This window comes from Telopea speciosissima, chromosome 1, assembly GCF_018873765.1.
Source record: "Telopea speciosissima isolate NSW1024214 ecotype Mountain lineage chromosome 1, Tspe_v1, whole genome shotgun sequence".
NCBI lineage: Eukaryota > Viridiplantae > Streptophyta > Magnoliopsida > Proteales > Proteaceae > Telopea > Telopea speciosissima.
This window is the reverse complement of record NC_057916.1, coordinates 44668633-44682789: the sequence shown is the minus strand read 5'-3', so window position 1 is coordinate 44682789 and position 14157 is coordinate 44668633. Positions and strand designations below refer to the sequence as shown.

At 47.1% G+C, this 14157-nt stretch overlaps 2 protein-coding genes across 4 annotated transcripts; one reads left to right on the top strand and one right to left on the bottom strand.

Moving 5' to 3' along the window:
- Positions 1-370: 370 nt before the first annotated feature.
- On the bottom strand, positions 371-1718 carry LOC122641211. 3 transcript variants are annotated; one of them, XM_043834507.1, is made up of 3 exons: positions 970-1718; positions 841-933; positions 371-810 (listed from the first exon to the last, which is right to left on the bottom strand). In XM_043834507.1, exons 1-3 carry the CDS (start codon positions 1709-1711, stop codon positions 410-412), a joined length of 1236 nt encoding a protein of 411 aa, XP_043690442.1. In that variant the 5' UTR covers positions 1712-1718; the 3' UTR covers positions 371-409. The 3 variants fall into 3 exon arrangements, with proteins under 3 accessions (XP_043690442.1, XP_043690441.1, XP_043690440.1); XM_043834506.1 differs by having other exon boundaries at positions 371-930; positions 967-1718; XM_043834505.1 differs by having other exon boundaries at positions 371-933.
- A 6090-nt stretch (positions 1719-7808) lies between these two features.
- LOC122650226 lies at positions 7809-8888 on the top strand. Its single transcript, XM_043843575.1, has one exon. The coding sequence runs from the start codon at positions 7809-7811 to the stop codon at positions 8886-8888; it is 1080 nt and encodes a 359-aa protein (XP_043699510.1).
- The last annotated feature ends 5269 nt before the right edge of the window (positions 8889-14157 follow it).

The following is a 14157-nucleotide window of genomic DNA, read 5'->3' as shown; positions in this document are numbered from 1 at the left end:
ATCGTACATGCGGTGGAGATCATTGACCAAATTTATTTTTTCTCGAGCTCGAAAAAATGCTCTAAAGAATCATAATTAGATTGGATGGTGGATGGTGGTGACTGGTGGGACGATCAAATCAATGTTTTTTTTGGTAATGTACGAAACAAATCAATCAAAAATTAAAAATTCAATTCCAAAAATGTTTACCAATCAGAGCCTAATTATCTTTTTGAAGAATATATGTAGAATTCAGCAATTTTTCTCACACTGAAAAGTGAAAACCCAAATGCTGTTACAGAAAAATATTGAAAAAGAAAAAAAAAAAAAATCTCATCTGCGATTTACAACTTGTAATAGATCATCCAGCCCCACTTTTAACCATTTTGAGCCGAACGCTCACAATAGTGGAGACCAAAATCTGTAAATATCATTGAGGCTGAGAAACGCGGCCAGTCATTGTCTCAGAAGTAGTCGCCTGCAAGTCGGGCACAGATGGAACCACCACAGCAGCAGCAGGGTAAGACGGAATCACTCTTGGATTTCTCTCCGTGTAGTACGCCTGCTGGTTCAACACTTCCGGTATCACTCCAGTTGGTGCTGGTGGATAATTATAAGCTTCCACAGCCGTAACCGCCTTCACACCATACACCTGACCCACACCTTGAACTGTATGGTGGAACCCCACTGGGAATCTCTGAATGTAAGTTGCCGACACCGGAACTACTGCAGCGGGGACTTTACCAAGCGGAACCGGACCGAGCACGTAGTAGACAGGTACCGGTTGGATTGCCGGACCAGGAAAGTGACTTGCCGGAAAGTGCTGCCACGTAGTGTTATCTGTGTATCCGATTTGACGTGAAATCGTTTGTTCCCCAGTCTCCTTGAAACCATCGATCTGGCTTTCCTTTGATTCCTCTACAGGAATTGGGTCCTCTATTTTTGTCTTGACGGGTGGTAGATCAGGTATTGATTCAACGCAGGGTGCCAATGAGGTTGAGCTGTAGGGAGGAGAAGGCACCCGGGCCGGCGAACTAGGATCGGAAACGGATACATTTGCTTTCGATTTGGGGTCGCGCGACTCGTCTGAGTTATCAAAGCCAAAGAGGTAATCAGGGACTTCGGAGAGGATAGAGGAGACTTCGGAGCGGCCGCGCTCCAAAGAGGGCGTGGTGGATACAACGCCTACAGCGCCGTTGATTGCGTCGAAGAACCATTGCTCGCGAACGCGCTTAGATTGACCGTCGATGATGGAGCTAAGGCTGCTGGAGCTGGAGACGTTGATGGGGAAGAGGAAGAGGCGAAGGCGAGCAGTTTTGGAGTTGGAGCCGTGGGTTAGGCGGTCGTACTCTTCCATCATGTTCTCGACGTCTTCGTCGGTGGAGACGGTAATCAAGGCGTCAAGGTCTTCGTTGGGGAGCTGGTATTTGATTGTGAAGTCGGTGTTGCCGGAGAATTTCGACAGCTTGACGAGGAGTGCTGAGAACTTGGAGGAACGACTGACGGCGACGATTCGCGTGTCCCCTCCGACGTATCGGAGCTGGTTGTCATGAGGACGTGGCAGGATCCGACCGCCAAAACTGCACATGAAACGGACACGTGGATGCAGCTCCTCATGTTGCCTCTGTGAAGAAGGCGGCGGCGGCGGCGGCGGCGGGTTGTCCGATCTTGGTGACAACGTGACGGAGTCTGCGGCGCCGGAATCGATATCGGCCGGGTATTGTGACGTCATCTCAAGACGCTACCCTGTTACATGGAGGAGTCGAGGGTAATACAGGTACCAAAAGAGGGAGGGAGATTCGTATAGTTAAGCACTTAGCAGTGCCTTTAATGACTACAAAAATGGCTAATTGACTCTATACTGGGGCCATTTAGCAAAACGATTAAAAAGATTCTATAGTGACAAGTAGCATTATACTATACGTTGTTATGACATCATAGGTTGCGCAAATAAGTTTTTTTTTTTTTTTTATTAAAAATAAGTGGCCTTTTTAAGTCAGTAATTCATTAGGAACGTGGGCAAGTGCAATACATGTGAAACAGTGGGCATTTATGTCTTTTAACAATCCAACAATCCTTAAAATGCCTTTTATAAGTTGTGTATAAGGAGAAGAAAAGATCAGGTACGAATGCAATCTCCACCCAGATTGGGCTCCTCTTCAGGGAGCCAGCGCACAAGGATTGCCTAGAGAAGCATCAGCCGTTGGGTTGTATCGTACATATCCCAATGACTAAGAGGGTGTACGTTGAAATGTGTGTGACACAGCCAACCCTTGGATGCCCAGACATACCCCTGATTGTGGGCTCCGTGGAGAGAGCCGGATCTAACTGCACCCAACAATCACTGATGATTGATGCCTCACCTTATTCATTTTCAGTTTTTCTTGGGGTGTGGGGCGGTCATTTGACCCCTCTTTGTGTATGGCGTGGTCCGTACACTAACCCAATAGAGGACTTTTTTTCCTAATTACAATCTTAAGAATTAAGATTTAGAGAGATTGCAAAGGTGCCAGGCTGTGAGAATCTGAAAATTGAAGAGGACAGATATTAGGATTTATTTAATATTAATTTAATTAAAATGACATCCTAACAGAGAAGTCTAGTGTCTATGCATGAACCATGGCCACACGCCGGCACAAATTAGTAGTAAAAGCTAAGGATATTTCCGTAGGGAAAGGGGATCATTCTGGGAATCTAAAATGCGCATTACTTTTGTCTGAAAATGAAAGGGCTCAGGTAGCACTCCAAATATTGGAATTTCCAGAAAAAACTATATGATCTGATTTTATGATTTCAAATCTGAAGCTACAAAAGAATGAGTATAACTTACAGTCAACTTACCAAAACCAAAAGCATGAGAATAATCGATGAATACGATTAATTAAACAGTAAATGTGCTTGCGAGAGGGATGTATAATAACTAGAACAAAGAGGCGGAGATGTAAAGGAAAAGAATCAGTAATTCAGTTCCGATTAAAAATCATCAGATCTTCATAAGAAAGCAAAGCATAAATAAAACTTACGAGTACTTTGTGATCGATCGCTTATGCTCTGGAGGATGTGAAGATGTTCTTTCGATTCGACCTTATTTTTGTCTATTCTTGTTGGAGAATGGAGAAGTGAACAGGAGGAACAACCTCAGAAAGAGAGAGAGAAAGAAATAAGTTTGGAATTTCAGAATTTGAATGGCCGGCTGAGGTTGGGGGGGGGGAGGGGAGGAGGAGAGAAGTGGAGCGGTTGTGGGGCTTTACTGCATTATCACTGTTTTGTGTTGAAAGCTTGGTGCCCTAGACCTTTTTCGTTTTCTTTATACTTTTTATTTCTTGTACCTGCAACGTGGCCTTGATAGTTACAATCGCCTCGGGAGTCTGCAGAGCACAGCAGTTTGGCAGTTTTGCCATGCCATTGTCCGTTTTCCCTACGATCGTGATTTTCACGTGTATAACTGCTGCTAGTTGCACCGGGGGAAACTTATTGTACATTTGTACCCATAGAAGCGTATGGAAGTATAATTTCTTGACCGTCGGATCTCTTGCAAAGCTTTTGGCAATTAGATGGTAGGATGACTTCAATCCGTGGGGTGCAAGTTTGGCCCTGTCGGCCTAAATCCACCGTGAGCTCGAACTGGGTCTAGGCTGAGATATTTGGCCCTGAGGGCAGGTTAGGGACTTAGGGTTGGAAATTTCTGACCCTGAGTCAGGGTCGGGTCAGACCAGGTTTGAGGCCTTGGGTTAAGCCTGGCCTGGCCTGGCCCGGCCCGACCCTATTTTAAGTTATACTATAAAATATATAATGATGTAATTAATATATATATAACAATTTTGGGCACGAGATCAGTGCCTGTTATGTAGGGCTACATCAACGTGTGACTAATGAGAGCCCATGCAGGGACATCAACATAGATGTGATTTTTTATTAAAAAAATTAATAGATTAACTCATATTGGAATTGAGTCTACAAAATTGTCCACCCAATCTTTATGTTAATGGAATTATCCAAATTGTGAGTTTGGGTATTACAAAATTAACCAAAACAGTACCCGTCCTTCACCCACCTAAGTTATTTGACATTTTTACCCTCACTTCCCTTTAACTTCCCTCTCCAATCACCACCTTCACTCCTCAACTGGTCCTCACTGAATAGAACACCAGTTTTGAACAATTGAACCAAAGGGTACTGAAGTACTGGGCCCCCAAAAAGAGGAAGCTTTGATCCCCACTGTCAACGGAGAAACGAGTGAGCCTCTAAACCGAGTTCAAACGGCTCCTTAAAGACAACACAATGACATAGTAGGTTACTTTCCAATGACATGTTCCAGTATCTCGATGGCAGTGGTCCTTTGGCCTTCAATCCTCATACTGTGCAAAATAGATGGGTAGTTCTGCAGTAACCCCAAGAATCAACTGCATGCACCCATTTAAGGGTGTCAAAACCTAGTCCGAACCGTTAAGACCGATCGAAAAAACTCAAGATTGAACCGAACCGATCCTTATTGGATTGGTTTTGGAGTAGGGTATGACAGGACCGGCTGAAAACTAGACCCCACCGGACCGACCGATAACAAACTGAAAAACCTAAACTGAATGAAACTGATAAAAAAATAATGAGTATAAGGTTATGAATAATTGAATTGATTTCAATAATAGTGAGCAAATTTATGGTTGTAAGGGTAATTGTTACAAATCAATGAGTATGAGGTTATGAAATAGGGAAATTGATTTGTAACAATGCTTCTTCCATTGATCTCCTTTTTAAGTATGGGGTTGATGGGACAAAAAACCTGACACCGCGATAACGAGTTGGTGAGGGCGCGAAGGCAAGGTGTAAGTACCGTGGTCCTCGCCGTGATGAGGGTTCCTCAGCCTTATGGCGACAAGGATTGCCTTCGATGAATAATGGCATATCGTTCCAATATATCATCATGGGGATTGGGATCATACTTCATAAAGAAATGGAGTCGCCACCTAGGATTAGGGCCTAGGACCCAATGGGTGTAGCCCCATCTGGGGTTAGCGGAAGGGGCTACGTGATTCCATATGGTCTGGTCAGAGATTCAGGATAAGTAGTCAGGTTACGAGAGTGGGAAGGTGTTAGAGACCCACCTCACTCGGATAAACCGATCTTTCTACTAGATGCTTGTTTTCGAATATTCTTCCTTAACAATATATCATATACTAACATGTAAAGCTATGTTATGATGCACTAATCATGACAAAGAAGAAATCATTTACTATGTACACTAAAGCGAATTACTTTAATTGTCTACATTACGCCAAAAATAATAAGAAAGAAAGAGATAGATACCTGTCAAGAAATACAAGAAATAAATGGAAATGCACCAAATACGAAATATGTGATATCCCATGGCTCAGGTGGAGACGGACGATCGGCTTGCCTCTTTCTTATAGGATAGAGTAAGGACTATATAAGATGGGTTTCGTCACCCACTTCGGGCAGAGCAACGACTATATAAGGGATTCTCGTTCTCTGTATGCAGACAGAATAATGGCTACAAAGGGGTTCGTTATCCGTACACTGACGGGATAATGAAATTGCGGGATAAGAACCGCTCTTTACTCGAGTGGGTAATCGAAGGATCTACCCATGCCTTTGGAATCTCGCTCCAACAGACGCTCAAGAGGGAGAGCATTGGGGGAAAAAAGGGATAAAAAATGAGCTGGAAGGGTCTCTCTGCTCGAAAAACTGTGAAACGAGGGGAGGGGGACCCTCCTATTTATAGGGGGGAGTGCCCCACAACCTAGCCAGGATAGGTGCTCCACGGCGCCGTGGGGGACTTCTCCACGGCGCAATGGACGACGTCAGCAGGCTGACATCGAAAACCCCCGTGGCATCGTGGCTCCGTACACCCTTGCCGTGGGAGACCTCCACGGTGCCGTGCGACACTATCCATGGCGCCGTGGACAGTGTGGTCCCCCTCTTTTCACCTTTTGGGCCTAAATGGACCATTTTTGGGGTTCAGGGTGTGTCTGGGCCCATGGGCTTGGTCTTTTTCGGTTTTTGTCTCCCTTTTGACTCTTCAGTACCTCCTTCAGCGTTTGGTAAAAGGGTCTTATAAGCCATTTTAGGGATGTTAGGGTGATTTGGTTTAGATGTAGGGACAAAAGTCCTTGAGAGAGATACCGATGTCTGTCCGTGTCTTGTTGTCATCATCGCTGGGGGATGACAAATTTTAGTGTCTACATAGGGCTAAGACCACGCCTGATGAAACACGAGCCAACGAACTCGTCCTGGAAGAGTCCAACGAGCGACGTACGCTGCAGGGCGCTAGGCCGCAGTCTGGCTCGCACCACTACCCGGGGGCATCGCGCCTACACCCAGATGACAATAACCTGGCCCCAGCTAGCGGTAGGAGCGGTGACCTCCATATTTTGCGTAAACAACGTAAAGATTGCTAGGGGCCAGCATGGCTCAAGATTCTCGCCCACGTTGCACCTAATCAGGCGCGTGGGAAGTTATGGATAAACATCATCCCACATATCACTCCTAAACGCTCTCACTCCACTCTGAGGATTTAGCTTTCTAATTAGGGCACGATTCTGCCCATCACCCACCTTTAAGTAAGAGAGGTAACACGCATTACCATAGGCTGAATTCTATCTTGATTATCTGTTGCTCAGAGATCTAACTTAAGCATCGGAGTGAGATCACCGGCGACGCCCGGTACTCTGCTAATCTTATCTTGCAGGTAGAGCGCGCTCCGGTGAATTTCTTGATGCAACAGATTGGCGTCGTCTGTGGGAATGACGATCGCAAGCCTCTAAAACCTCTACCAGTCAATCGATCAAGGATCATGGCAGGCAAACAAAATATAGTTCTCACCAACATAGAAGTTCCACAAGCCGTGGGAAATCTAACCGCCCGCAGGGCTGCGAAGAGCACCCGCAGGGGAGGGCAAGCTGGAAAGCAGACCCTGCGGTGAACGACTGCAGCACCGATTAGACCCCAATTACCGGTGATAGAAACCACGGTAGGATCCTAGCCGGCAGTAACAAGGGTGGCTGGTCCGGGCATAGTGCTTGAGGGGGGAGAAACCAGCTTGGGCCCAAGGGCACTACCTCCCCCACCACCATTGTCAGAGGGGATTTATCCCTATGATTGTGGATCCAAATGATCCGGCCTTTGTGGACCAAATCCAGGACCTACAGCAGCAAGTCCTCCATCAAAATAAGTTCCTCAGGGAGCTACAGGCCCTGAGGGCAGCCAACCTGACGATCATCACTGTGATAACCCTGCCTCCGGTACTAATCCTGCCCCCAGCGCTGGTACTCCCCTGGCTTGCGCAGTAGAACCCGAGGCCCGCGAGAGATGAAGCGCGAGCAACTGGGAGTAGGGTGGGGTCATCATGCCCCTCTCGGAGAAACTTACCTCCACCACAGATTGTCCGTACAAGAAACCTGCCCACCAGAAGCAGGCCCTCGCGTGTGGTGGAGCAGTCAGTGTCCACCAATCGGAGGACCCCTAGCAGAATAGAGCGCGATCACTCCAATGCTTCAGACGCTCATACTAAGCAAGTCAACCAGCAGCAGTCAGCCAGACATGATCTCTGAGATGAGCTAAATGTACGGCATGCCAGTGCGGAGCCTGTAGTCAACCAGGTCAAGCTTGGTCATAAGCTCCGAGAAATCAACACCAAGTTAGAGGCCCTGGAGAAGGGCAGGACCTACGAGGAAAGCTTCAGGCCCGGTCAGCACCCTTTCACAGCGGAGATCATGAGAGCCAAATTACCTCGAGGCTTCAAGCCTCCCACCTTTGAAGACTATGATGGAAAGAGCGACCCAATTGATCACATAAGTTATTTCAATGCGATGATGACGGTGTATGGCGGATCTGACGTCATCTCATGTCGCTCCTTCCCTACCTCCCTGAAGGGACCAACGACCCTCTGGTTCACCAAACTAAAGCCCAACTCCATCAAGAACTTCACAGAGCTGGCTCAAGCGTTCGTCAACCGCTTCCAGAGCAGCGTCAAGCAAAAGAAGACCGCTGCTAACCTACTAGCAGTGAAGCAGCGACCTGATGAGTCCATAAGGGACTATATCACCTGCTTCAATGGAGAGGTGTTGGAGATCAAGGATCTGGATGACACCATGTTGTTCAACGCCCTGCACAATGGGATCACCAACCACGATTTGGTGAAATTGGTTGCCCTCGATCCGGTTACCACCATGCCAGAGTTACTTAATCGGTGCTACCAGTACACCAACATGCATGATATCATGAAGGCGCGAAAGACCGTGGATCTGAAGGCCCTAGTGAAGAAGAGAGCGAGCGAGAAGGATGAAAAGAAGAAGGACACCAAGAGGGCGAGGTCAGATCGGAACTCAAACCGAGACCAGAGCCCAGATTATACCCCTCTCAACATAAGCAGGACAAAGATCCAGATGGAGGTGTACGATCGAGGTTTGCTGCAATGTCCCAGGACGATGTTTGCTAGGCCTGAGGATAAGAACAAGAAGAAATACTGCAAGTTCCATAAGAATGTCGGCCACAACACTGAGGACTACAGACAGTTGAAGAGAGAGATAGAGGATGTCATCCAAAAGGGCCATCTAAGGCGCTATGTCAAAAAAGATGGAAAGGATAACTCCAGAGGTCACGAAACCATGAGGAACGACCCTAGGAGAGATGATAGAGCCAGGGGAGGAGACGATCGAGATCATCGAGAAGAGCGACGAGATGACCGCTGGGAGGTCAGAAGGATTGATAATGAAGCCAACACCTCTACTGCACCTGCCATCCTCACCATCCTGGGGGGACTAGGGCAGGAGTCATCGTGCAAGGCCAAAGCAAAGGCAAGGTTTGTAGCAGTGGCCGAAATGCTTGAGAAAAAAGCACGGACCGAGCCCATAATCACATTCTCTGAAGAAGACATGGAGGGGCTAAGCTAGCCACACGACACTGCTGTCATGGTTCAGGCAGTGATCGCCAACAGGCCATTTCACAGGATCTTGGTGGACACAGGGGCATCGGTCGACATGCTGTCGTACGATGCCTACTTGCAGTTTGGGTTCGAGCCAGGCAAGTTGAAACCTGAGGCCGCACTGTTGTATGGGTTCTCGGGAGCGCCTGCCTCGATCGAGGGGTCGATAGAGCTTTTGATGACAGTGGGAACCGCCCCTTATCAAAAAACCATAAAAGTGAACTTTATGGTAGTACGGGTCGCGACTGCCTACAATGTAATCCTGGGTAGGCTAAGCTTGAACGAGTTAGGAGCTGTAGTCTCTACCAAACACCTTAAGCTCAAGTTCTCCACCCCCAATGGCATAGGGGAGCGCTGGACAGAGCAGAAGAAAGATCGAGAGTGCCATACCGCTTTCCTGAAATAGACCAAAGGCAATTGCAGATGAACGGCCTATACCATAGACGTCACTGACAATCGTGAAGGTGACCAGCGCTACCAGCAAGGCAAGCCGATCGAAGAGCTCGTAGAGATCGCGATCGATGGCCAGGACCCTGCGAAGACTCTAAAGATTAGGTCTCTACTGAAGAAGGAAGAGGCAAGAGAGCTCACCTCATTCCTCCAAAAAAATAAAAACGTGTTTGCCTAGTCAGCGGTGGATATGCCAGGCATCCCTCGCCACATGTAGAGCACGCCCTATATGTGGACCCAGCCAGGAAGCCAGTCCAGCAAAAGAGAAGAAGCTTTGCCCCAAAGCGATAAGTTGAGATGAAGGAAGAGATAGAGAAGCTAAAAGCCTCTGGCTTCATCAGAGAGGAACAATTCCCTACCTGGTTGGCCAACGTGGTAATGGTGCCAAAGCCCAATGGGAAATGGAGGATGTGTGTGGACTACTCTGACCTCAACAAGGCTTGCCCCAAGGACGAGTACCCATTGCTAAGAATAGATATCCTGATAGACGTAACTGCTGGGCACGAGAGGCTAAGTTTCATGGACGTGTACTCAAGATACAACTAGATCCTGATGAAAGAAGGGTACGAGAGGTACACCGCATTTCGCTTAGACCAGGAGAATTTTTGCTACCTAGTGATGCCTGTCAGCCTGAAGAATGCTAGAGCGACCTACCAGAGAATGGTGAACAAACTATTCAAAGCCTAGATTGGCAGGAACATGGAGGTATACGCAGATGATATGCTGGTAAAAAGCATATGGGCTGAGGACTATCTGGCCAATCTGAACGAGGTGTTCCAGGTGCTGCGAGCTCACCAGATGAAGCTAAATCCAGCTAAGTGTGCCTTCGGGGTAAGCTCTGGAAAATTCCTAGGATACATGGTGTCTCAAAGGGGAATTGAGGCCAACCCTGCCAAAATACGAGCCATCCAAGAGATGGGCCCTCCCAGGACAGTTCATGAGGTGCAGAGGCTAAATGGAAGAATAGCTACCTTAGCGAGGTTCGTGTCGCGGTCTGGAGATAGGTGCCTACCGTTCTTCAAGACTCTGAAGAATTTAAAGGATGTGAAGGGCTTTATATGGACCAAGGATTGCCAAAGGGACCTCAAAGATTTGAAAACGTACTTGGCCAATCCACCCCTATTAGTACGACCTATTCCCAAAGGAGAGCTACTGATGTACTTAACCACGTCGCCTGTGGGAGTGAGCGTGAACTTGGTCAAAGAAGAAGATGGAGTGAAGAGGCCAGTATACTATGCTAGCCACATGCTGCTAGACGCCGAGACCCGTTATCCCCGGATCGAGAAGCTCACATTCGCTCTTGTGAAGGCAGCCAGAAAGCTAAGGCCGTACTTCTAGGCCTACCCAAAGCAGTCATGACTAATCAACCGCTGAAGAAAGTGCTCCATAAGCCTGATGTGTCTGGAAGGCTGATCACATGGGAAGTAGAACTGAGCGAGTACTAGATCGAGTACAGGCCCAGGACGGCCATAAAGGGCCAGGCCCTGGCTGACTTCATGGTCAAGTATACCTAGGACGAGGACGTGCCAGACCAAGAGAACCATATGGAAGTAGAGACTAATCCAGAGCCAGCCTGGACTATGTTCGTGGACAGATCGAGCAACTCAGAGGGCTGTGGGGCAGGCTTCATTTTGACAAGTCTTAAAGGCTTCAAGATTCAGTTCGCATTGCACTTCAAGTTTTTGGTATCCAACAATGAGGCAGAGTACGAAGCATTGATAGCAGGCCTAAGAATAGCCAAAGCTATTCAGGTCAAGAGATTGGCAGTGTCACACCCCTAATTCTTGACCATGGAAAGTATGACAGGAATACCCCCACATCCCAAGCTATATGGTAGGATCGACATTCCTCACTGTGACATGTACATTAACCTGGCTTCTTATTCAAAAAATAAGAAGAGAACAGAGATTGGCGGAAGGATTTACATATACAGATCACCTTAAATAAGGAAGTCTAAGTGATACCATATAAGTAATATAAAGAATTCAGTCATACACCAACAAAGCATTTAAAGAGATAAGCAGTACTAAATACCGAAGGGCAAGAGAAAGTAATAGGTACAAATCATTATTACAATCATCCACGGATCCCTAAGTACCAAACAGTCAAACCAAGTTCAATACCCATGTCCAAACTAGTAACCCTCCTAGGTGCAGTCATCACAAAGATAATCCGACGTCGGCTCTACATCAGGTTGACCGCCCCAAACCACATAGTCCTCACTCGAGGACAACGTCAAATCTCCTCCAACAGTATCGACAGTCCCTGTGTCCACATCTAAAAACAAGGTTCCCGAGGGATAAGTTTACAAAGCCCAGTGAGCGATCAAACCAATCACAATATATAAAATAGATACATCATCAATGCATGCTAAAGTACGCCCACCACACCTGATGCATGAATGTTCTTAACCGATACTTTTTCCCCCCCTAATAATGAGACTCTAAGTCAGGTCGAGTACTATAATAACACAGGGAGCATCATCGGCCAACGATACCATAAATGGATGGCAAATAACGGTGCCATAAATGAATGACAATAACTGTGCCATAAATGGATGACAATAACGATGTCATAACGGATGGTATTCCGACCATGTCAACCCCATGTTACTAAGGAAACCCGCGAGACCGGACCCACTCACGAGTTGCCCTCGAGCCCCAATACAAACTCCATCCTTGCGTCACCAAAATACGGCGATGACTTCACGGTGGGCTACCCCAAAATACGGTCGGGACCCATGGGTATGCCCGACACCTACACCCTTGTTGAAAGGGTCGTAGTACTGGGTACATCCCCTCCTAGCCAACTGAAAATCAATGAATGCAATGATCATGCTTATATTCCTACACTGTGCGAGTGTAACCCGGAGGTTGAGTCCATAGTACCTAATTCAGAGGTCACTACCTTCTCATTCTCCGATTCACATCCACACCAAGGTAGCATTACGGCGGGTGTGATACCGAGATAACGGTCGGCCGGTCACACCCGAATCAATTCCACAATCCATCATAATAAAGGATTATAAATAAAGCATCTTATAATCCACACCCCCCCTCATAATAGCACGATCAATATGTAAAGTCCATCACTATTCACACATGAATAAACTCGCCCCCATTCATTACACATAACATAGGAGAGGTAGTCATGCTTATGATACATAATTAATTTAACATGCACAACTAATCCGATGCCTAATGAGAAACACTCCATAAAATAGTTCAAGTGTTCAATCTACTCACCGAGTCCCACACGTAGGGGGAAAAAGACTTCCGTGCAATGTACCACCCACACGTGTACGTCCGCCTAACATGTCATAATAACAAGGTGTAATGTGTGAGAGGTGGCCCCAATGAAGTCCCAAAGCTGGAACCAATAAAACAGAGCATTCTGGTCTTGGCGGATGATGCACTGTGGTGTCTGGTGGATCATGCATCATCTACCACTGCATCGTTCGCCAGAGTCCAAGAGAGCTTTCTTCAGCTCCAATGGCTCCAAAATTGGGGCCAGAGTTCAGGGGCACATCAGGGACAGCAAGGGGGGGTACTAAGAGGTCCAAATAAAGCAATTAGGTTGGTGGTTGAGACCCCGGTTTGTACCCAATAGGTTGGAGCTTGATCCATGCTCCCAACATCCATGGAAATGGTGCCCAATTGAGGTTTCCAAGCTATCTAAGCTAATAGCTGAGAGATTGGCCCCTCCTTGAGCATTTATTGGCTCAAACAGGTAGAAATCAGTGGGCTAGGTCTTTAAAAATGAAAAGCCCCTTGATAGGAGCATGGATTGGGCATCCATACATGAATTCCACATAGATTTGCATAGAAACAAGGTGGGAGAGATGGCTTACAATGAGTTCTAGATAATAGCAGCAAGAAGAGAAGTCCCTAAGCTGAGCTTGAGCTCCTTAACAGCCTCTCTACAGACTCCTACTCCATTGGTGAGTGATGGGCTGGTTGGGGAAGAGAGGTGAGCTCAAGAATAGCTCCAATGGGGATGGAGGCCTCCCTCTCTTTCTCTTTCTTCTCCTTTCTTCCTCCTTCTCCCACCCAAGCTTGCTCTCTCTCAAGGGATGGAGATGAGTGGAAATGAAGGGGAATAGGGTTTGCTTGGGTTATATAAGTGGTCTAAGTCTTGTTTGGCTTGGGGGGTGAGTTTAAGACTCAATAATGGGTTTACCTTTAAGGTGCAGCCCAAGTGGTCCATAGGTTCATGACTAGTAGCTCATTGTGAGTCCTTGGGGTCCCAAATACCTAGACTCAATCCTTGGCTAAGCCTTGGGTCAAGGCAGCGGTGAACCAAGCAGTTATCAGCCTTACAGAGACAATCTCGCACTCTGGCAGATCATAGGCTGGCAACTCATGCATGATCCGCTAGTTCCCTGCTGTATGATCCGCCAGTCCCAGACTTGGCAGTTTAGGGCCCCCAATATGCCTAGGCTTCTAGGGTGGGTCCCAAATACTGAGGGGATATAAAGGGTCATATCTATGGGTTGGCACACCATTTACCCTAGGGGTATAATTGGGACCTGACAATAAGAACAGTACGTACATTCATCCCTTATTCGGGAGGGGTGATCCAGAGGGAAGGTTGGCGTATGCGGAATCATCGATGAACCTTCCTCGATCCCTATCGAGAAACCTCTCATTGACTGGCTCGCCACTCGACATGTCAAAGATCTTAAAGGTCGGCTTCACGGTAATGTTCTAGAGGTCACCAACATAATAGAGTTCCGCCCCTATACAAAGGTTTAATTTAGTAATGATTTGGTTATGGGTGTAACAATC